The following is a 25,222-nucleotide window of genomic DNA, read 5'->3' on the forward strand; positions in this document are numbered from 1 at the left end:
ACTACAGTTTCGAGGTCACCCGGTTCCAGGAAAGGGCGCAGCTGCCGTAAAATCCAAAGCTGATAACAGGTGCTCTTGACTGTCGTATTCACCTGATTCCTCAGCGAGAAATTGAGAAGCACTCCCAGACTGCGAACACAGTCCTTTGAGGGGAGCGTGAGCCCCTCTAGGATCAGAGGTTGCAACCCAATACCTGGTTTAGGAGCCCCTACCCAAGTACCTCCATTTTGTCTGGATTCAACTTGAGCTTGTTTTCCCTCATCCTGTCCATAACTGCCTCAAGACACTGATTGCAGTGAGAAATGCCTTCTGTCTTCATCGCCGATGCCCAAAACATAGAGAGATACATTTGGGTGTCATCAGCGTACAATAACACCCCGCTCCCTTGCATTAGAGCATGGCAGGTCGAAAATGACTGTTCTAAGGAAAGATGTTCACTTTAATTCAACTACATTAGGCTGAATCAATAGGTTAAAGCCAAGCTATTTCACATTTAATACAACTTTTGAAAATGATCACAATCTCCTTTGGCATTTTGAGAAAAGCAGGCCAACATTTTCTTTGCAAGGCATATTTTCCACGTCCATTTTATTCATGTAAGACCAAAAGGAAAGTCACTCTCCGTCATCCGGTCATGCAAATACTCCTGAATTTAAAGGTTGGAAATCATCTCTTTTTCTCTTGCAGGCCACCACAAAGATGCTAAGCATTCCAAAGAACTGAAATTGGAAAATAATCAGTTTTTTAAGCAATGTTCTATGTACTTGGATCATAACTGAGTAAAAAATGTACAATTGAAAAATGTAAACTTTTTAAAAAATTATACACATGATTTCAACAGTTAACCTCTCTGCTTCTGTCTTATTTTTTAAAAAACATCATTAGAGCTAACAAATCCTGTTATCACACTGCAGAATTAATGCTGTTTTACACCGTTTCAACTGTGATGGCTCTATCCTATGGAGTCCTGGGATTTGCAGTTTGTTGTGGCACCAGAACCTTCTGGCAGAGAAGGCTAAATATCTCATAAAACTACTAATCCCAAGATTCCATAGCATTGAGCCATGGCTGTTTTTGCTTGTCTGAAGGTGGCGATGTTGCTTTATTTTGCTATATAGCACATGGAATAAAGGATTAGTAAGCTTCCAAACACATCTTTCTATTAAAAACCGGGGGTGGGGGGGCTAAAAATTGGCCATTTCTCCTATCTGTAGGCTGACCATATTTCCTTGAGACAAAAATGGGACATTGGGATGGTAAAACGGGATAGGTTTTCGTAATATTCAATATTCATGAAAAAGTAAGACAATAAAAGAAGTTTTTTTACATGAAAATATTAAACTGACAATTATTCTTCAGTGACAGACAAAAGTTTAAGTAGGGATGGGGTGGATGGGTTATATCTCCAAAATGGTTGTACCATCAATATCTATCTGATGAAGTAATGTTACTCAGCAAATTTGGGTCTTTCAACACCTTCTCATAAAACCTCTCACACTCCATGACACAATTTTCGTTTGTTGTTTTGGGGTTGTTGTTTTTTATTACAACAATTTCAAACAATGTTCTTCAAATGATTTTCACAACCTGACAGGCCATTTTTCTTGGAAATGGGACAAACCAGACAGCTTTATTAAAGCAATGGCACGGTTTGGAAATATTTTAAAAACTGTCCCGTCCCACTTAAACCAGTAGGTATGGTGAGTCTATCTATGTGGCCTTTGAGCAATACAGCACCAGCACAGTTGAAGTCCAGTTGCTCAGGAGCAGTATGGTCAAGGATAAAACCTCAAAGCTCTGTGGGATAAAATGTGTTCGTCTAACCCCTGTCAATAATGTTTGGTTTGGTTCAGTGCATGGAGAAATAATAAAGGAAGGGTTATTCTTATTAGGTGAGTTCAGAAAGAGAGAGGAAAAGCTGGAGAGGAAAGGAGCTGTAGTTGCCAAGAGTAAGGATTAGGCACTTTTCATTCTGTAGAAGATAGCGAGATTTTTCAATTATGTATTTGGATGGATTCAAAAGGTTTATCACACAAAGGAGATTGGGAGTATATCCTATGAATATCTTGGAAAAATCATGTAATTACTTGAAACCATTTCACACAACATTGCACAAAACTCGCTATTAAAGTGGTCAAAAGAAGCATTAACACACATCTTTTAATTTTCAGAATGTCAGTGACAATCCATTTCTGATATCATTTTATTTGTGCAATTGCGTGTGATAATCATTCACACAATTATTCAACATTTTCGCTTTATTTGCAGGATGCTTTAAGTGCGCTTTAATATCTCTTTAATGCTGAAATTAGCTTCAGTGTGATAAACTCCATAGTCTGTAGGATCAGTATATAGAAAGATCTTGTAGCACCTTTGAGATGAACTGAAAGAAAGTAGTTGGCAGCATGAGCTTTTGTAGACTAAAGTCTACTTCCTCAAATGCATTTGGATTTGGGAGGGGACAACAAAAGAGTAGAAATTTTATAGTGAAATTTCTGTTATGCATTTGCATCTATTGTTGTATCTTTTACTTAGGATGCAGATGGGAACTTACAGCAAAGGGATCTTTGAGACTGAGAGAAAGAAGTTGGTAGAATAAATTTTCATAGAGTAAGTGTACTTCAACATATGTATGGAGCATAGGAGAAAGCATCTATCTAGGCACATCCTGCATCGTTGCGTAAATCTGTCTTAATCTCATAGGCAACCACTCAGATGTTATAAAATTGCATCATTAAGTCAGGGCCTGTGCTGAGTATCAGCATTTAAAAAAAAATTCCTTCCTACTCCTGCTGAAGTTTCACCAACCACCCTGTTAAATGTATATTTAAACTTTGGAAATACCTTCACAATGGCAAAGCTGAGGATGATAACCATAGTATAGATAAGGGCACGCTGTAGAACAGATTTCACTTTGTCTTCACAGCCCTGCAGGGACATAGAAGGAGGGATACAGATACAGCTCACATTCATTCATACCATTTCCTCCAGGACAAATAAAGAAAGAACCTGAGGCAAGTTGTGCAGCCATCATGCATGTGGTCCATTGGGATGTCTCCTTCAGAGACGATCAACAAAAGAGCCAGAAACTCTTACTTCAACCCTAGTGAATTCCCAAACACCTTAATTTCTCAGTTCCAGTTTAACTGGTGTACACAGTCCTTAATTTTAATTGTATTATTATTGCTTTTCATTACATCTAATAAAAACAGGCAGAATAAACCAGACATTACAGAAAAACAAAGATTCACTATAGTCAGATTAAGTCTTTACCCATCTGTATCTTGTTAAACATATTTGTATTGAATCAAATCTTATATTCACTGCAACTGAAGATTAGAAAAATTCTACATATTTAACTTCCTTTGTTGTTGTTATCCATTCAGATGAAGAGATTCTTCATTCATGTATATTCTGCCTACAAATACACAATCTTTAGTATATCAAGTATTTCCCCAACCACCTCGATTTATACATTTATCACATAAAAAAGTAAAAGGTAACATAAAATAAATAAATCAAAATATCCTGATTCAGCCTTGAATTATCATTAATTACAGAACCTAAGCATATATTTTGCTAAATCTTACTTAGATTATATTGTCCAACTCCGACAATAAGGACCTTGAAGCAGTGGTACTTGTACTGCTAATCTCTCGCCTTGATTTCTGTAATGCGCTCTACATGGGGCTACCCTTGTACTAAGTTTGGAAGTTTCAATTAGTACAAAACATGGCAGTGGTCACTGGTTTTTCAAAATATGACCATATAACACCTATTTTGAAAGCTCTTCATTGGCTACCTGTTAGCTTCCGGGCGCAATACAAGGTGTTGGTTATCACCTATAAAGCCCTACATGGCTCAGGCCCAAGTTACTTAAAGGAACGCCTCTCCCTGTATCATCCGCCCCGCATTCTCAGAGCCTCCGGGGAAAATCTGTTGGAAGTACATCCAACCAGACTGGTCTCAACTTCCCAAAGAACCTTTACCTCAGTGGCTTCTAAATTATGGAACAACCTCCCAGAAGAGCTCCGTCTTATTACCTCCTTGGAGGGTTTCAAGAGGGCAGTTAAGATGGATCTCTTCCGGCAAGCCTATCCACCCAATCTTCTGTAATGACATCATTCACTCTTCTATCCAGGATCAGAACATTTTATCTTATCAATGTTGACTGCACTGTTTTTAACTGTTTTAATCATTGAAATTATATGTTTTATTCTTGTATTTTATTGTTACTGTTGGGTTGTAATCCCGCCTCGATCCACCTGGGAGAGGAGGGAAAATACAAATTATTATTATTATTATTATTATTATTATTATTATTATTATTATTTCCTTTCTCCAGTATTCAACTCCACTATTGTACAAGAATCAATTCTTTCCTCATCCATCAAGTCAAAGGAGGAGGAAGTGCATTGTGCAGTGTTTGATTTGGTCTTTTGTTTCTTTACAACATCCATAAAGGATGAAAACACAGCATAAAAAGAGCCCCACGTAAAAGATTCATTGTGTTTCTTTATCATTCAGGCAAAATTAGAATTTGCAGTTTAAGATAAAGTTAGCTTTAGAGAGAGAGAGGAACAGTTTCCCAATTCCTCTGCTATTTCATTTTTTTTAACATCTGATTTTCCTTAAGTTCAAAGCACATTAATTCTTTCCCATTTCTTTTGGAATTGCTGTTCTGTTTTACCCTTTATAATCATTGTTAATTTGTCCATTATTGACAAATCATTTATCTTTAACATCTATTCTTCAAATAAATGGGTATCCTTATTCTTCCAATACCTTGCAAATGTTAGGTGAGCTGTTGTGATCATATATATGTTCTATGTCTATTAACATCTTATAAATTTTTGTTATCCTATGTTTATCACCTTGGGAGAGGATTTTTTCTATGTCTTTTGTTTCTATTTTAAATTCACTAAGTTTGTTGTCTTTTTTGAACCTTTTGATGGTAAAGTAGCCACTGTATTTCTATTCCTTCCTTCTGAAGTTCTTCTGTTGTTTTAAATTTTTCTCCTTTTTCAATTTGGATTGATAATTCCCAGTAAGTTTGCCATTTTCCTCTGTGGAGATTTTCCTCCTTGTGAAAGGCTTCCTGAGTGGAAGTCCAACTTGGGATTTTGATGTAAAGAAATTTCTTATATTTATTCTAGGTTTCAAATAAAGCTTTCCTTATTGCGTGTTATTAAAATCTTTCTATGTTTTGGATTCATCATAACATAGATACGTATGCAGGTCAGAGGTCAGAATTTTTGTTTGTGATTACGACTCCCAGATATTTTACTCTACGTATTATTTTTATTTCTATTTTCTTTGCTAGTTCTTCCTCGTCCATTTTTATAAAAAAATTCATTAGTATTCCACTCTTATTTTTATTCATTTTAAATTGCCATACTGCTAATTTTTTTCTAGGACAGTAATTAGTTTTGAAATGCAGTTTCTCTAAAAAGGTTGCTATATCATCTGCTTGTAATTTAAAGTGGTGGTTTCATATCTGCAGTCCTTGAATTTGACTATCTTTTCTTATTTTCCTCAGTAAAATCTCTATTATCACTATGAATAGGAGTGGGGAAAGTTGGCATCCTTGCCATGTTCCTTACTTATATTGGATTTTTCTAATTTTTCTCCATTTATGATTATTTGTGCATATTGCTGGATGTAGACAGCATTCACCCAGTTTTGAAATCTGTCTCCTGTCACATCTCTATCTTATAAAATCCTTGTATTTGCACTTTGTTGTGAAACCAGAGCTCCCTGACAGAGAAAGTTAAATATCTTACAGAATTACAAATACCAAAAATTCCATAGCACTCAGCCATGACATTTAAAGCAATGTCAGACTGCATTAATTCTGCAATGTAGATACAGCCTAAAAGAAAGGCTAGATTGAAGAGAAAGGACTATAATAGGGCTAGGGAACATACAGTCCACTTGCACCGTATGCAAGTGTGCCATATCCGGCTTTCAGCGTACACTGAAACCACGCAACAGAAGCAGCTATGGCATGTGCCCCCATGGCATGCACACCACGCCACACTGTGTGCATGAGCCCCTTTGTTTTCAATGGGGCTCGAGCATACATGGTATTACCCTTACATGGGTGTGTGTGTGTGTGTCTAGAAGAGATCCCCACAGAAGAGAAAGGCTGACTGCATGGCCCACCAAATCTTGCTGGACTACAACTCTCATCATTTATTTTACTCAGTTTATATCCTGCCTTTCTGCCACAAATGGGACACATAGAATCAGTTGGAAGAGGCCACAAGAGCCATCCAATCCAACCCCCTGCCATGCAGGAATACACAATCAAAGCTTCTTCCATCTTTAATATGACATCTTTTCAAATATTTGAACATGACTATTGTGTCCCCGCTTAACCTTCTCTTTTCCAAGCTAAACAGAACAGGCTAGGATAGTGCATCCCTCCCCTCCATTGCTATCCTGCTTGTATAGTTCTTGTATAGTTCTCCTAGCTATGAGCGGAGAGATGGAGCCTGCTTGCACACTAGGGTATCCTTTGTTTGCCTCTACACTATATAGCCCTTAGTAATCCATCTTCCATTGGGCTTAGCATCTAAGTGGGGTACACCAAATCAGCTGCCCATATAGCCAGTGAAGGGGAAGTTGATTGTTGGCTGTGGGGTATTCTGGGTAGAATTAGTTTAGGGGTTTATTTGTACCATAGGATGTGTAGAGATGCAAAAGGACCAGAATGCATCTCCTCTGTAACCACTTGCTACATCACTTGCCACTAATAAACCTTGTGCTATTGCAGAAAACTGTATTAGTGTTTGGCACTAAAAGAACTCTTGGGTAGGTCTGGATTTAACCCAGTTCTGGAACAGAGGAATGTGATACAGCTAATAGGTGTGTAACTGAAGGAAAGAGGTTGCTTTCCAAGAATGCAAAATAAATGTGGTTCATGTGAAGATGGGCAAAGAGGCACCTGGGAAGCAAGGCCTAACTGGGGACAAGTTCATGCCTGTGTTTGTCTTCAGGTCCCTTAGAATACTAATACTCTCATACAGGCTCTGAATGTTGTCTGCTCTTACCTGAGTATTGAGAAATTTTGTCTCACTCAGCCGTCCAGTGCAGTTCTTGCTAACATCTATCTTGCAGCAACTCAAGGGTACTCTGTTGTTCTTGCCGGAGGTTTTGTACCACTGGCTACCAATCCAGTCTGTGTAGCTGAGGATGCCACAGCACTGAAGCTGCAAGAACAACATATGAGATGAATTCAATGCCAGTATTCACACCATACACACTTAAGACATATTGCCCTCTTTAAATAACTACAGTTTACAGACCCTCCTGATATATATTACGACCACCAACTGAAAATACCACTGTTATGTTTTTTAAATATGGAATCAGACACTGTATATATCATGGCACTAGTAAAATGTAGTGTGGTGACTTTTCTAAATTTTGATACATTTTTGACTACAAAGAGAACAAGGTACTAATGCTGATGTTTAAGAAGAACATGTTATTAAGCACAATGCAGCACACAGAACACAGTCATAGCATATGTTCAAGAATAAAAAAAATAGTCTTATGCTGGGAGAAAGATGGGGGACAAACTGAATTAATTAATTAATTCTCAATAAGATCTTTTATAAATAGACACATTCCTCTCTAATAATGGGATGAGAATTATAATGACTGACAAACAAATTCTAAATAAATAATATATTAACACTTTTCTAGAAACATTTTGAGACTGAAAAACAAGGTAAACATCTACTTAAATAACTTTTAAGTGTCTTCAATAATCATATTAAAAATCAGCAGTACTACAAATACAGTAACTGTGTTCTATCGGGTGAATCTATTTATTATTTTTATTCACGATTTCTTTCTCAACTTGGAGTGAAAAGTGCTCTCCGTTTGTGGTGATTGTGGCATTTGTCATGTGAATAGGGCTCCCAGGTTGAATACACGATACGATTCCTGTAGCTTGGATCTGTTAATAAATGCAGGAGCAGGAGGATGTAGTACTGTTGCCCTTCTGTACCCATGGAATCAACCACCCATGACTTGAAAATATTTTAAAATATGTACATTCCAGAAAGCAAGCCTTCACTCATTTTTGCCATTTTATATAAGGGACACCATTTTACTAAGCTATTGTATTTAATAGGACTTGAGCATCCCTGGATTTTGGAATCCATGGGGGGTTCTGGAACATTTGTATACTTTGTATCTTTGGATACAAAGAGCACTGTATATTGTTTTGTCAGGCAAAACTATTCAACATCTTCTCCTGCAACCCACTTTTCAGATGTATTCTCTGCTCTAACATGACCCTTTGCTGCCCATCCAGATGCTTTTCTCCTGCCCCTTTCAGTTCTCCACTGAGCAGTAAATGGTCGCATTTCAGTGTGTGTGTGTGCAGCAACTAAAAGGTTGGTCAGGGAGCACAAGGGAGTTCAGCCTGGTGTGAGATATATATCATAGCACCAGTAAAACATACCAGTTCTACCAGTTCAGCCTGGTAGAAGGTTACACTACATCAGGGGTAGGCAATCTTTTTGAGCCGGGGGCCGGGTTGCTGTCCCTCAGACAACTGGGGGGCCGAAGCCAAAAAATAAATAATTAAATAATTTTTTTAAAAAATTAAATATATAAATAAACCAGGACAAATGTAGGACAAAATTTTCAAATGGAAGACACTTTTTTAAAAAAAATGGAAGACATGCGAAAAAAAATTGCTGATTTTTTAAAAAATGTTAATATAAATGCATGTTTCTGAGGCTTCTATAGACAATTGCCCCCCAAAGGCCCCGGCGGCAATCGGTGGCAGGACTGGGCTGGGGCCGGTCCCAAGGCCTTGCCAGGCCGCATCCGGCCCGCGGGCCGCAGGTTGCCTACCCCTGCACTACATCTTCCCACACTAGGTTCTGTTAAAATTAGAGGCATAACAGTCTTGCCCATATTCAACCTGGCAATGCTACACATGATCCATATCAAAACACTATTACAGAGCCAGAGGCTGCCATGGAATGGATTGTTTTACTTTCCATATTATTATGCTTTACTATTCATCTTGGTAGAGGAGTTCAGCAGATAAAAACGAGGCATAGCCTTTTTTTCTGGGAGAACCTATTGGTTCTCCTGGACCCCTCAGCAGCTTTCGATACCATTGATCATGGTATCCTTCTGGACCGCCTCTCTGGGCTTGGAGGTACTGTTATACAGTGGCTCTGTTCCTTCCTGGAGGGCGAACCCAGAAAATGGTGCTGGGGGACTCCTCTTTGACCCCCTGGTCATTGACCTGTGGGGTCCCTCAGGGTTCTGTGTTGTCCCCTATGCTGTTTAACATATACATGAAACCGCTGGGAGAGGTTTTTTCCAGGGTTTTTGGGGTCCAGTGTTATCAATATGCAGATGACATTCAATTCTACTACTCCTTCCCACCTCAATCCAAGGCGTCTGTCCTGATCCTAAACCAGTGTCTGTCTTCAGTAATGGACTGGATGAGGGCAAACAAGTTGAAACTTAATCCAGACAAGACCGAGGTGCTTCTGGTCAGTCAGAAGGCAGACTGGGAAATAGGGATCCAGCCTGTGTTAAATGGGGTCACACTCCCCCTGAAGACACAGGTTTGCAGTTTGGGGGTACTCTTGGACTCAGCTTTGAACCTGGAGGCTCAAGTCTCTGCTGTGACCTGGAGTGCTTTTGCACATTTAAAACTTGTACACCAGCTGCACCGATTCCTTGAGAAGCCAGATCTGGCCACGGTGGTACATGCCTTGGTTACATCACGTTTGGACTACTGTAATGGGCTCTACATGAAGCTTCCTTTGAAAAGTGTTTGGAAAATTCAGTTGGTTCAAAGAGATGTTGCCAGGCTGTTAACAGGGGCAGATTACAGAGACCATACAATGTCCCTGTTGAAACAGCTTCACTGGCTTCCAGTTTGTTTCCGGAAACAATTCAAGGTGCTGGTTATTACCTATAAAGCCCTACATGGCTCAGATCCACACTATTTGGCAGACCGTTTCTCCTGGTATGAACCATCCCGGAATCTGAGATCCTCTGGAGAAGCCCTTCTCTCTGTCCCAACACCATCACAAACACAGTTGGTGGGGACGCAAGCGAGGGCCTTCTCAGAGGCTGCCCCTAGACTCTGGGACTCCCTGCCCAGGGAATAGATCAGAATGGCTTTCTCCTTGATGGCCTTCCGCCGGCAGATGAAGACCTACCTATTCACACAGGCATTTAAGGAATTGCTATAAGGATAGGCTGGGATGTTGGACCATTTTAAAAATTTGTTACAATTTTCCTCCCTCTTATTTATAGTTTTATCTTTTTAAAATATGTTTTATTATTTTAATAACTATCTTTTATAATACTGTAATAATTTAATTACTTTTAATGTACTTTTAATTATTTTTTATTTTTTAATTAATTTTTACTTTATGTTTTGTAATTGTACTGTTTTTAATGCTGTGAAGCCGCTCTGAGTCCCAGTCCTGGGAAAAGAGTGGGATAATAATAATAATAATAATAATAATAATAATAATAATATCACAGTATATATGCCTCTTTAACCTTTTGGCCCAGCTGTGAGAGGGAGAGCAGAGTGACTTTATCATAGTTGCTTGGCTTTTCTATTTTCAGAGCTTCTAAGAAGAAGAAATGATGCATGATGCTGCAACCATACCTTGGTCTTGCCCTGGTCACAGGAGGTCTGGGGCGGGGGGGGAGGGAGAGAGAGAACATGTGAGTAGCCTAGGGAAGTTGTGTTGACTTTGGAGCAACCCTTGGTGTACCAACATCTTTGTCTCATTGTGAGCACTCCTGAATCCATTTTTGAAGTAATGGTGCTAATATGGCCTGATCCATTAAATCAGTGTCTCAAATAGAGTTCTTTCCCATCCACTACTTTACTTTAAATAGAGAGATGGGATTAAATTTGGGACCCTCTGCATGCAAGGCCGATGACCCTTATCACACGTGAGACTGGAACTCAAATCCAGAGCCAGTTTGAAGTGAAGGGGAAGCAGAATCAGTTCGAATCCAAGGCAATTCAAGTGATGAATTATCACACATGAAGAACAAAATTGTGGTGATTCCTGAGTCAAAGAGGAGTAAGTGCACATTGTATTACCACACCGGTACATATCATGGGGACTCAACGATTCCAATTGGGACCCTTACTCATGCTCAGTGGGGATCTGAACGCATCATGAACCTTTGCACTTCCAAGGTGAAGAAGGGGGCCACTTCCTGGTTCCAATTTCACGTGAATGCTAGCCTCATGTGAATGACTGCTTCACGTTACTTCTATTTCCCCATCCCTGGCAGCCAAATTCAAATGCAGGGGTCGGCAACCCCCGGCCCACGGGCCGGATGCGGCCTGCGGAGGTGGCAGGACCGGCCCCAGCCCGGTCCTGCCGCTGCCGACACCGCTGTCGACGCCAAGGCCGATGCCTCCTCCTCCACCTCCTCCTGGGCCGCACGAAGGGGCCTGCGGAAGCAGCCTGCCGCCTCCGCGGGTTCCCCCCAGGGCCCTTGCGGCCCCAGGCCTCTCCCTCTGGAGGGAGGCCTAGGGCCGCACGGGCCGAAAAGGAGCCTGCGGAAGCGGCTTGCCGCCTCCGTGGGCTCCACCACGGCCCTTGTGGCCCCAGGCCTCCCCCTCCGGAGGGAGGCCTGGGGCCGCACGGTCCGAGAAGGGGCCCGCAGATGTGGCCTGCCACCTCCTGGGCTCTTCCACGGCCCTTGGAGCCCTTTCGGCCAAACGGAAGAGCTGAAGGGAAGGGCCTGGGACGGGTGCCCAAGCCCTTCCCTTTGGCTTCCCTCCCCTTCGGCCGAAAGGGCCCCTTGAAGCCCGTTCGGCCAAAGGAAGGGACTGAGGAGGAAAGGGTGGGCACACGCCTCCTCCTCCCCGCAATGCTTCGGTGGAAGCTCCGCCCCTGGCATGCGGCTCCGCCCCTGGAGCGTGGAAGCTCCACCTCCAGCATGCGGCCCCGCCCCCGGAGGGTGAAGCTCCACCCCCCAGCTTCGGTCCCCCAGTTGTCTGAGGGACAGCAACCTGGCCCCGGCTCAAAAAGGTTGTCTACCCCTATTCAAACGGGTCCTCCGTGTCAGAGCCCCCATCCATTTCAGCCACATCTACACCTGTACTCATGTCATTCTCCTCATCTATTTCAGCCACATCTACATCTATCCTCCTGTCATTCTCCTCATCTATTTCAGCTCCAGCTACATCTATCCTCCTGCCATTCTCCTCATCTATTTCAGATCCATCTACATCTATCCTCCTGTCATTCTCCGCATCTGTTTCAGATCCATCTACATCTATCCTCCTGCCATTCTCCTCATCTGTTTCAGATCCATCTACATCTATCCTCCTGTCATTCTCTTCATCTATTTCAGCCACATCTACTGTCATTCTCCTCATCTATTCTCCTCATCTATTTCAGCTCCAGCTACATCTATCCTCCTGCCATTCTCCTCATCTATTTCAGCTGCATCTACTGTCATTCTGCTCATCTATTCTCCTCATCTATTTCAGCTCCAGCTACATCTATCCTCCTGCCATTCTCCTCATCTATTTCAGCTCCATCTACGTCTATCCTACTGTCATTTTCCCCATCTACACCTGTACTCATGTCATTCTCCTCATCTATTTTAGCCACATCTACATCTATCCTCCTGCCATTCTCCTCATCTATTTCAGCTCCATCTACATCTATCCTCCTGCCATTCTCCTCATCTATTTCAGCTACATCTACATCTATCGTCCTGTCACTCTCCTCACCTATTTCAGCTACATCTACATCTATCCTCCTGTCATTCTCCTCATCTAGTTCAGCTCCAGCTACATCTATCCTCCTGTCATTCTCTTAATCTATTTCAGCCACATCTACTGTCATTCTCCTCATCTATTTCAGCTCCATCTACATCTATCTTCCTGTCATTCTCTTCATCTATTTCAGCCACATCTACAGTCATTCTCCTCATTTATTCTCCTCATCTATTTCAGCTCCATCTACATCTATCCTCCTGTCATTCTCCTCATCTATTTCAGCCACATCTACATCTATCCTGCTGTCATTCTCCTCATCTAATTGAGCTCCAGCTACATCTATCTTCCTGCCATCCTCCTCATCTATTTCAGATCGATCTACATCTATCCTCCTGTCATTCTGCTCATCCATTTCAGCCACATCTACATCTATCCTCCGTGTCAGGGCCCCCATCCATTTATTATTAAGGAATTATTATTAATATTATTAATCAAAAATTTCTTTTACTACAAAATAATCAGTGTAGAAGCTGCAGAGTTACTTGGAAGTAAATATTTTGGATCTCAAGGAGAGCCATTTTGGAGGAGTGCAGAAATGATCCAGTTTCCGTTATTCTCCATGATCCCTAAAATACCTCCTTCCTGAATCCATTCCACTCTCCTTCCCGTTGTAACAGTTGCTTACTCTTAGGCTGCATCTGCACTGGGGAAATAATCCAGTTTGACCCCACTTTAACTGTCCTGGCTCAGTGCTATGGATTGCTGGGAGTTGGAGTTTGTTGCTTCCCCAGACTCTGATGGCCCCCTCCATTGCTCCCATCTCTCCCCCCAGCCTCCTGTTTCATTCCCTTCATCCCTGTCAGCCACATCCACCTCCCTTTTTGAAGGAGCACCAGAAGCAAATGGAGCAAAATTGCAGTGCAGTATCATGGGAAATGTGGGACCTTGGACATTTGGGGGTGTGTACTGAGATGGAAGCAAAGTTGGATTCCACACTAGACCAATTCAAAGTGAAATAGAAGTGAGCTTAGAAGCATTTTTTGTGAATTCGCTTGCTACCGAATTCACCAAAATGAGGAGGTACTTTGGATTGACTGCGGAAGGGCCTCGGAATGACCCCCCATAAAAAGCAATCACATGTGGTAATACATCAATGTTATCATGTGAATTCAGATCGTTGGACCTGCAGTGGTGTCGGATCAGAGCTGCAAAAACCTCTGTGTGATAAACACCTTTGCTTTACCAACAATGTGATGCCACCCCCCCCCCTTTTCCACTGCAATCAGCATAATCTATGTAAGATGAACCAACATGTTTGTAATTCCAAAATTAACATAACAGGTTATTCTACTGGAGGAGAAAGTTTACAACAGTACTGCTAAACAGAATGGGCAGCTTCCTTACCTCCCTTTGTAAGTTATCTATGGCCGAAGACTCTCCACTTTCCCCATCATAGACCTTGAATTTGTGTACCATTGGTTCATGCACATCTGTTTTTATCTGCAGTAAGGAAGCATAGTGCATGTTTTGTATAAGAATAGCAACCACTCCAAAGTTAAAACAATTCTACTCCCACGACAATATTAAATGAATTAAAAAACAGGCATGGCTCCACACATTTTTGGTACCCAAAGTGAAACACACAAGAATTTGAACTGTATGTTAAATGGGAAGGCGGGGCTTGTATAGAGAGAAAATCTGGACTGAGTGAACAGTCTCTGTCTTGCAGACAGGGTTGTGTGAAACTATTTACACAAATATTTTCAAAAGTGGGCACAAGAAGTAGGACAAAGTGGGCTTTTTTCCTTTCTTTCTTTTTTTCCTATTTGGTCTTTGTATCTTAAACAAAGCTCAGCAGCAAAGCATCTTGCAACACAGTCACCATGCTCTGAGGAAACAGGGCCACCTGATGGGAAAATGGGGTTAAGCGATGGTGAGAGAACTGAATAGATAAAAAATGTTGTTCGTCTTCACGACTGGACGTGTCATGCTGTGTACACTATAAGATTATAGGAAGCAACTGATTTGGTTGTTACTAAACCATACTAAGCTCTGTTGGCGCAATGGTGAAATGCCTGTACTGCAGCCCCTCACTCACAAACCACAAGGTTGTCAGTTCAGTACTAGCAAAAGGGCTGAAGCTCAACTCAGCCTTGCATCCTTCTGAGGTCACTAAAATGAGTACCCAGCTTGTTGGGGGCAATTGGCTTACACTTTGTAAACCGCTTAGGGAATGCTTGAGTACACACTCATAAGCAGTATAGAAATGTACTTGCTATTGCTATTGCTACTGTCCTTCAATACATAGCCCAGACTGACAAGTAGGATAAAAATACTTCAACTAAATTAAGTACAAGTTGTAATGTTCGAATGAGCATCCTCTGTACTCATAGTCGAGAAATCAATATAGGTGAGCAACATTACCCTCAGACAGTATGAGGTTTCTGGACTGGTCAGGTGCAAAAGAAGAGCCATCTTTTATGCCTGTCTGGTTCTCACTATACCAAGCGGTTATTCAGGCAATGAAAACAATCCAGGTAGAATCTGAGTTGAATCTTTGTTGTTCACATGCATTTTGAATGCATTTGACCAAGTTTCTTTGAAGGGCTGCCAAATAAACCATTTAACCCAGGACAATGGATTTGAGATTTTTTCTGTGTAAAGATTTGCATTCTCAGCTGTGTGAATAACTGATGTGAATAGAACCAGGATAAACCTGGTTAAAAGTAGGCATGGCTTGAATGTGCTTCAAATACATTCACATCATCAACTCCATCTTTATTTGAGCTCTGACTTGTGTGAGCAAATCAATATGTGAGTGAGATCATTCACATTGTCATGCAAAAAACAAACAAAAAAAGCATTCTCTGAACATGCCAGCCACAGATGCTGGCGAAACATCAGGAATAAACTCTTCTAGAACATGGCCATATAGCTTGGAAAACCCCCAAAAAACTATGGATGCCGGCCATGAAAGCCTTCGACTTCACAATGTCTGAATGACCTCCAAGATATCCTGTCTCTTGCATGCTAAGCTCTTGCATATGAATGCAGTGCACACATACTCTCAGGAATTACACAACCTTCCAGGGTCCTTTCACTCTGCACAAACACAGCACTATGGTTCCCCTTTAACTGTCATAATTCCATCCTGTCGAATCCTGGGATCTACAGTTCAGGAAGGGCTGTTTAGAATACTCAGCCAGAGAGCATGTGGAGTCACAACGTTATAACTGTGTAGAGTGGTGAAAGGGCCCCAGGTCTGGTATGACCCTATTATAGAGCCCTGTCCCAGCATTAACAAGGTCACAAGAATTCAGTGCTGGGTCCGCCACCTACTTGTATCATTGGCCCAAAAGGCACACAAATATTTTCACCCACCTTTCCTCTGTAAATACATCCAAGAACAAAGGCTGCCACTTCTGCAACGAAGATCATCAGGATAATGACCATGAGCTGAAATGAGAAGCAATTGAGAGGAGGGCAGGAATAGAAGGAGATAAACATGGAAGGCTGTACCATCTTTTGGACAGGTGTACACATATATAAAGCCAGTGTTTAACCAGGGTAGATTGCCAAGCATCACAGGAGACACAGCCTTAGAAATCCCATCTCCTCCAGGTAGTGCCTTGATCTGTCAAAGCTCCATCTGTCTCAGAGCCAGTCTGGCACCACCTAAAAGCTGCATTTGTACATATTCTTGTTCTCCCCAAATTATCATATCCTGGTAGACAGGCTACCTTTCTTTTGTAGAAAATTCTTCACCCTTCACCTTGTGGCAGAGACCAGTAAGAATCATTTGTACTCATCCTAGCTATTTTTGCCCACCTCGAATCCCCTGAGCACCTTATTTTCAAGTGGAATCATGGTCTTGCAAGCCTTACTTCTAAACAATTTATGTTGACAACCCAGGCTTTGATTTAAAAGGGAAAAATAGACTGCTTGCCACTGCCACAAATTTGGTTGTGGTATTCATGGGCATAACCCACAGAGGCTTGGGAGTGTCAGTAAAGCTCCTGCAATACACAGCCTGAAGTTGTACATCTATGGTATCCAACAGCAATCTGCTTGTGGCATCTCCAGAAGATGAAAGGACTAATCTCCATTGCAATCATCATTTGATTGAAAGTGAGTTTATCTCCTTTTCCAAGGAAAACAGTACGTACAGACAATAGTCTGAACAAAGCTAGGTAGGTTTAGTGTCTCTCAATCATTGGTTCCCTCTCTTCAAAAAGAAAGTATAGTCTGGGCTTAGAAAATCTGGAGAAGAACCTACACTGAAAGCTATAAATCCAGAAGCACTACAATAAAATCCAATAATGGCTTTTTCTCTAGCCATAGCAAGAGGATGAGCTTCAAAACTCATAGGAATAGGAGATTCATCATGGAGAAAATCTCTGGTGGGCAGCTGGGAATGTGGCAATGTTCCCTTACTTCACCATATTATTATTTTGGCATGCTCCCTTCGAGAGCAAATGAACCATTTCCAGTTCTGTTTTACTTCCTATATTGGGTGCTATAGCCAGGAATTTTTTCAATTAAAATAACATTATCAGCCTGTTACTCAGATTTGGTCAGGCACCAGAAAAAAATTGATTTGAGAGGAAGGAGAATAAAAGGGAAAAAATACATTTTGGATGAGGAAATGTAGAGTCTCAATGTAAAAGTCCTGAATAAAGGTTTACTAAGTTAGAACTATGCCAGGCCATGAGATTTCAGGGCTAAAACCTTAAACTAAGGAATAACCCCTTATGATACCACAAGGGGCAGCCCATGGTAAAACCATTAAGCATGAAATATTAAGTATAATCCACAGTTTCAGAGAGTACACAAAGGGTGGTATGTGTGTGTGTGAGATACATACACACATACACACACACACACACACACACACATTTTAAGGTAGTGTTTATAGTTTAACATCAGGCATTTGGAATTCCCTGCCAGTGAGCTTTAGTTCCCCACCAAACTACAAAACTCTGGAGGCCAAAGAATACTATAGTTCCTTAGTGTGAATGGGCTCTGAGATTTGGGAACTCTAATCCAGAGAGAAAGAAAAAACAGTAACCTTGTCATTCATCTTGTATCCCATCTGACAATGTGGAATGCATGTGCAACACTTAACACCTGCAGAGTTTGGACAATTGGGAACATACTATGAACATTATACCATGGCAAAAAAAGCACAGCAACTCATATCAGAGAACTTTTATCTGCGTAAAATGTTATCCTATTGATCCTGAATGATCCTGAATAAACCCTTAAGAAATTTCTACCATAGCTAAATTTCCTGTGATAAACTGTTTGTCTTTCCTTCTATCAACTACAAGCGTCTAGGAGTGAGAGGATGCAGATGATGGGGTAAGTTACTTGTCTGGGAAAGAGGCTGCTGCTTCCTCCAGGACAATTCAGTTACTGCAGAAGGCAATTCCCATGACGGATACACACACTTACCTTTCCCAGTTGAACCTTGGACTCATGGATGAGGGCATACAAGCAAGTCAACCCAATTATCAACATCATCACAGCAACATAAACGCTGACTGCCGGCAAAAGAGAATATTCGCCTTGAAGAAAGTCATTATAAGTGTCATAGGGCTTAAAAACATACATGTTGAAAGAACTGAGGACAGTTGCTCCAGCCTAAAAATAAATTAAAATATAGTTTATTTCAACTATAAGATGAAATAAATCATTTTAAATTATTATGGCTGCCTCCCCTCCTTTTCCTACTGAACCCAACTGATTCCTCCCAATGTGCCTAAAAATGAATTGAATCCCAAGACTTGTCTGTTTCCATGCTTTGTTGTTGCTGTTGTTGCTGCTGTGTGCCTTCAAGTCATTTTCAATTTATGGCAACTGTAAGGCGACCTTAGGGTTTCCTTAGCATGTTTGGTTAGGCAGTAATTTCCAGGCTTTGGTCTTCCAGGTGTTTTGGACTTCACTTCCCAGAAACCCCAGCCACGTTGGCCGACAGTTAGGAATTCTGCGGGCTAAAAGCCAAAACACCTAGATGACCAAAGTTTGGGAATCACTGGGTTAGAGGAAGGTTGCCACTGCATTCCTTGGAGGCTAAGAGGGTGTGACTTGCCCAGGATCTCTAATGGGTTTTCACCCTCTGGTCTACCAGAGTTGTAATATAACACTCACTACACCACACTAGCAGCCCTTCCTGTTGAAATTTAAAGAAGAGACAAAGGATGGCTTAAAGGGTTGCAACTACCAACTTCCTCATTGGTAGTTATGCTGGCTAGCGATGATGGGAGTTATAGTCCAACAACATCGAGGGGGCACGCAGTGGCTGCCTCTGATGTTCCCCAAACAAACAATTGGAACTCATTTGTTTACAGAAGACCTGATGGAGGTGAAGAAAGCTCAATGTGGCTGGTCAATTTTGGGATTTGATGAGGGAAGGGTTGCCAGGCTTCCCTTATTATTGTAAGTCATGTTCCTTATTTGAGGGCCAGAAATCTTGTCCCTTACAAGCCTGGCAGGTGACCCTTATTATAAGGTATGTCCTCTATTTCAGGGAGGTAAAGCTCTTATTTTTACATAAACAGAACAAGATGCCAACAAAACCCCATATTTTGGAGTGTGTGGGGGGGGCCTTTCAGACCTGAGAGCCAATGTGGTGTAGTGGTTTCAGCATTCGAATATGGCTCTAGAGACCAAGGTTCGATTCCTCATGAGCCATGAAAACCCACTGCGTGACCTTGGTCCAGTCACACACTCTCAGCCCCAGAAAACCCAGTTCACCTTAGGATCATGACTTGGAGGCACAGAACGACGACAACCAAACCCTTCAAACAGACAGAAATGCATGTGCATTACATAATGCATGAATGTGGATAATATGTGAATTTTACAGAGGAAGACATGGGTAGGTTAACAGAAATTCAATACACCGTACACTCATTTGATCTTTAGGCAGAACACAAGCTTACTAATAGCTGTTTCCCAATTGTAAACCCTGCATGTTATGAATTCCAGCAACCATATACACTCAACTATAAGTTCACCTCCTGTATAACTCCAGGGCAGGTTTTGGGGCCAAAATTAGGGATTATAATATGACCTGTGGAAAAGTTGGGGGTAAAACTTAGCAGCATGTAACAAAGGATGGGGTTCACAGTAAATATGGCAACTGATACAGAATGGAGCCAATGCAGCATAATGGTCTGAGCGTTGGATTATGACTCTGGGGACCAGGATTCGAATCCCCACTTGGCCATGAAACTCGCTGGGTGACCTGAGGCAGGTCACACACTCTCAGCCTCAGGGAAAGGCAATGGCACACCTCCTCTGAACAAATCTTGCCAAGACAAATCCATGATAGGTTTGCCTTAGGGTCACCATAAATTGGAAGCAACGTGAAGACACACAACAGCAAACAGAAATTCAGTATGGAAAGATCACAGCCGATAAGATCTAGCAGTTTGCCATCCAAACAAAAACATAAACAAAACAAAAATCACAGTCACTAAGGCTCAAACCTTGAGTACGTTTACGCAGGAGTAAGCTCTGTTTAGATCCCAAAAGCTTCCTCTGAACTACACGTAGCAAACTATGTAAATGCAAATGATCGATCCACCTGTTGTGAATTATGGCAATCCACAGACAGATCTCTCCAAATCCCCCATCCAGCATGGCCAACATTAATATACTTGCTGGGGCGGGGGGCACTGAGTGTTGGACTACGACTCTGGAGACCTGGGTTCAAATCCTGGCTCCATCGTGAAACTCACTGGGTAACCTTGGGCAAGTAACGCTCATCCTCTGAGGAAGGCAAAGCCAATCCTCCCCCCCCCCCCCCGGATAAATCTTGTGAAGAAAATCCCATGATACGATTTCCATGACTTGAAGGCACACGACAAGAAACAACAAAAGCTCTCTTTAGTTAGGGATGCCATAACCCGGCGGCCCCCGTGACAAACCCGCTTTTGGCCCCCCCTCCCGGTCCCGGTCCGGTTTGGCCCCTAGCCCCCGCTTCGGCCTTCCCCTGCCTCCTCCCCGCCATCCTGCGCGGCTGTGTGCCACTCTCCCCACCTGGCGCACTGGCGTAGCCTAGAGAGCAGGTCTTCAGGACATCTGCCACTCAGAGCTTTTGCCAGCCCACGTTGGTATATATGCCTTGCAAGAGGCCTTACTTTCCAGGTTACAGTGAGAAAAGAAAAAAAAGGCCATCAATCGTTCATGTTTCACTGGGAGTCTAAATGCCTCATCTTTTAAACGTATACCGCGTTGGTATTCTTGTAATTCTTTATCACAGGATTGTTTTTGAGGCCCTAAACACCTTTACTTGTAATATGCAAATTTCTCCCAAAGCTGACCAATGGGAAAGAAGCAATCAGCCCTCCACTTGGGTTGGTTTTCAATGGCTTGGAAGGAAAAGATTTTGCCTTGCTTGTAAATAGGAAGGGCTTTGGGGTAGCAAAAGGCTGCAGAAATAGTTTGACCCCCCCTTAAACATCCATGGCTCAGTGCTATGGGATTCTGGGAATTGTAGTTTCTTGTGGCACCAGAGCTCTTTTGACAAAAGGAGGCTGAATGGTCCACAGAGGAGGCGTTGCCTGGGGGCAGAGCCTCTTGCCAGCAGTCTGCGGTGGAAGAGAGGAGGCTGCGATGATAAGGAAAAGCAGGGGCTCCTCCGGTGGTCCTGGCCACTTCCCTTGGCTCCCTCCCTCCTCCTCCTCCTCTCAGAGCAGCCCCACAGCCAAGGTGAGCTGCTCATTCACACTCCCTGGCTTTTATCTCCCCCCCCCCCCCCCCCACTCTGCACTTTGAGACCACTTTAACTGCCAAAGCTCAATGCTCTGGAATTCTGGTGTCTGTGAGGCATTTGGCCTTCTCTGTCAGAGAGATCTGGTGCCACAATAAACTACAATTCCCAGGATTCCATAGCACTGAGCCCTGGCAGTCCAAGCAGTGTGTTTTGGACACAGAGATCCTCCAAATGAATCCAGTCCCTAGCTTTTATATCTCTCTCACACATTGCAGGAATAATAATCCTGGGAATGCTAGTGTCATGGCCAGCCAAGATGAGCTCTCGGAGGATGAGGAGGAGGATGAGCCTCCTCCAGAGCAAGGGCTGATTGAGACTACGCCAGGTGTTAGTTCTGCTCTGCCAGGTCCCAGCTGTGCTTCCCCAGCCCCAGAGCAGGAGGTCCAACCAGGTCGTAGTGCTGAGGAAAGGCCTCCTATGGTGCCACAGCCTAGTGGTGATTCTGGAGACGAGGCGTGCCTGCAGGTGCCTTCTTATCAAGAGAGAAGGGCCGAGAGTGCTTGCAGGCGCAGATCCAGGAGGATTGCAGAAAGACAATTAGCAAACCAGCCTCAGGTGGCTCGAGGGAGAGCTTCCCTGATTTAAGTGGGAGAGAGGCTTGAGTTTGTTGCATGAGCCCTTGGTGTGATTGCTGTCACTCTAGCTCCTGATATCTTGTTACCTTGCTACTTTGTTATCTTGACCTCGGACCGGACCTTTGTTATCTCTTGGCTATTGTGACCTCGGACTGTTTTGACCACGCTGCTTTCTGGCTTCCTGACTTCGGCTCGTCTTTCGGCACGCTTGACTTTCTGCAACCCCGACATCGGCTTGTTTCCTCGGCTTGCTCTTTGACTGCTTCTCTACAAGGTTTGTTTTGCCTGCACGTGTTGGCTGCAGGCTTGGTTATCAGCATAAGTCAGAGATTGCTGGCAACAATCCCAGACAGCTAGTGTTTGGGAGACATTGAGACTTCTCTTTCAGAGATGGCTCTGAGGCAACAATAGACTACAATTCCCAGGATTCCCCAGCACTGAGCAGTCTCAAACTGGACCATTTCCTCAGTGTGGATGCACCTGGGGAGGAATTCTGGGCACTGCAGTTCAACTACGTTTGGAGGGTTATGGGACTCCCTGTCAGAGATAGCTCTGGGGCCACAGTGTATTACAATTCCCAGCATTCCCCAGCACTAACCCAGGACAGTTAAGTCACTCTCAAATTGGATTATTTCCTCAGTGTGGATGCAGCTTTGGTGAGGAACTCTGGGCATTTCAGTCCAGCATTGTTTTATTTCTGCAGTGTATTTTGGACCAGAGACAAGGTGACCAGGCATCCTCCTCCTTTTCCAGGATATGCCCTCTTCTGTCAAATTTCAAAATGTCCTCCATTTGGATCATGGCTAAGAAGCATGGATTTATAATTACATGGGTGTTTTTAGCTTTTATTTTTGGCCATTGGGTGCCCTACATTTTGGGGTGAGGGCACTGGTCACCTTGGTCAGAGAGCTTTTCCAGGGGTTAACTGCTATTCTGCTGTGGTGCTGGAACAAACCACCATTCCCAGAATTCCATAGCATTCAGCCGAGGCAGTTAAAGTGGTCTCAAACCAGATTATTTCTCCAGTGTAGATGCAGCCCAAGCCTTTTGCCTCTCTTATGCCTGAGATTTCAAAGCCCAGCCCTGGCACCACCAACTACAAATCCCAGGATTCCATAGGATGGAGTGATGAGAGTGAAAGCAGTGTGGCAGCAGCCTAAGTGTGCTTAATGCAGTTCTTAACATGGTGCACCTCTTGCCTACAGAGTCTCACAAGACTTTTTTAACTACTTGTACCCATTAACTCCATTTCATGTCTCCTTTATTTAGTGGGGAGGAATACAGACAAAACAAGTCAAAATGAAGGAAAACCAAAGTCCCTTGACCAAGTACACACTTCTGAGAAGTATAGTTGGTGCATGACACCTGAAACCGAGGGCAAATCCACTTTTTGTTTAACCATGTTCTATATGCATAGCCATGTTAACCCATGTTCAGTGTTAAACCCAAAGGGTTTGGTTGTGAAATAAGCCTCTGAAATATGCAAGAGGCAATGTTAAAATAAAGCCATGTTCAATGCCCAAATGTGCTGTTTGGAATGGGGAGAGGGGGGTGGCCAGAAAGGGAAGTACATTTCTGCGATCTGTCTACGAATAATGTCAAAATGTCCTCCATTTTGATAATGCCTAAGAAACATGCATTTATATTAAGATTTCTAAAAAAGCATCAGTTTTTTTGCATGTCCTCCATTTTTAAAAATGTGTCCTACATTTGAAAATGTTGTCCTGCATTTGTCCTACATTTGTCCCGGTTTGGAGGTCCTGACTTACGGCAACCCTATCTTTAGTCCCTCCAAGCTTACTCTCAACTACACCTGCACAGGGCCAAAACTATGTAAATCCAAATATCTATGCACAGACCAAGTTTGGCAATGAGAGTTTTTAGGAGTTGTTGTTGTGTACGTTCAAGTCATTTCCAATTTATGATGACACTAAGGGTATTCTTGGCAAGTTTCTTCAGAGGGTGTTTGCCATTGCCATCCTCTGAGGCTGAGAGAGTGTGACTCGTCCAAAGTCACCCAGTGGGATTACATTTTTTGGATTATAACTCTCCAAATCCCCCACCCAGCATTGCTGCCACTTAACTGACGGTCCTGGGAGTTTTAGTTCAAGTGACATTCCTGAGCTCAATGCATCTGAGGAAGTAGACTGAAGTCTACAAAAGCTACAACTTCTTTCTTTCTTTCTTTCTTTCTTTCTTTCTTTCTTTCAGTTGGTGCTACAAGATCTCTCTGCATACTGATCTCGCAGACTAACATGGCTGTGTCTTTGCATTTCCTGAGCTCCGTTGACAGCAAAGTCATAGAATCATAGCAGTTTATCATATGAAGAAGATCGAGAGTTTATCCTGGGAATATCCTGGGGAAATTGCGTAATTACATGAAATTCTTTGACATGACACAACGTCACACAAAACCAGCCATTAAAGGGGTCACAAGGAAGTATTAACGAGCATCTTTTTACTTTCGGGATTTCAGCAACAATGCTTTTCCGATATCACCTTATTTGCGCAATTGCGTATGATAGTTATTTGCGCAGTTACTAACCATTTCAGCTTCATTTGCAGGATACTTTAAATGTGCGTTAATCTCTCTTTAACGTCAAATTCAGCCCCAATGTGATAAATTCCCCCGTTACTTTTCTAGTAAGACGAAAGTTCCTTTTACTTACCAAAAATAACTGGCCAACCATTACCAACCCAGAATGGGAACTGATCACTCCAAAGTCCATCCTGCCCCTTTGTATACTCTGGTGTATAAATTAAGTTGGAGACGGTGGGAAAATAAAAAGGTTTATAGGTGATGCCCACCAAAAAAAGCAAAAGGACCAATGCAGGGCAGCTGTGTGTTCACTTTTTGGGCTCTCGCACTCCACTGGGACTCTTAGCGGAGCTTTCCCAGCTATGATCGCATGATCCACTCCTAGTTACACGCTGCCTTATGGACAGTGCAAAAGAACACTCACTGCAGCCTCTTATTGCTCTCCATAATCTCATCATCCATTGTGACTAATACAGCTATCGTAAACCTTCTGGAAGGGCTGCCTAGGCAAAAGGGAAGTGCCATATCATTTCTAATAGCAGCTCCAAACTGATGAGATTTTGAAG

The 25,222-nt window shown here is 42.6% G+C and overlaps 1 protein-coding gene across 1 annotated transcript; it reads right to left on the reverse strand.

Moving 5' to 3' along the window:
* Positions 1-24,846, reverse strand: LOC149324188 (tetraspanin-36-like). Its single transcript, XM_089487527.1, has 7 exons — positions 24,787-24,846; positions 18,215-18,403; positions 16,142-16,216; positions 14,165-14,260; positions 7,056-7,214; positions 2,845-2,928; positions 1-719 (listed from the first exon to the last, which is right to left on the reverse strand). Exons 1-7 carry the CDS (start codon positions 24,844-24,846, stop codon positions 633-635), a joined length of 750 nt encoding a protein of 249 aa, XP_089343653.1. The 3' UTR covers positions 1-632.
* Between the last annotated feature and the right edge of the window lie 376 nt (positions 24,847-25,222).

The sequence above is a fragment of the Sceloporus occidentalis genome, unplaced genomic scaffold, assembly GCF_023333645.1.
Source record: "Sceloporus occidentalis isolate IW3139 unplaced genomic scaffold, rSceOcc1.0.p SCAF_1, whole genome shotgun sequence".
Classification (NCBI taxonomy): domain Eukaryota; kingdom Metazoa; phylum Chordata; class Lepidosauria; order Squamata; family Phrynosomatidae; genus Sceloporus; species Sceloporus occidentalis.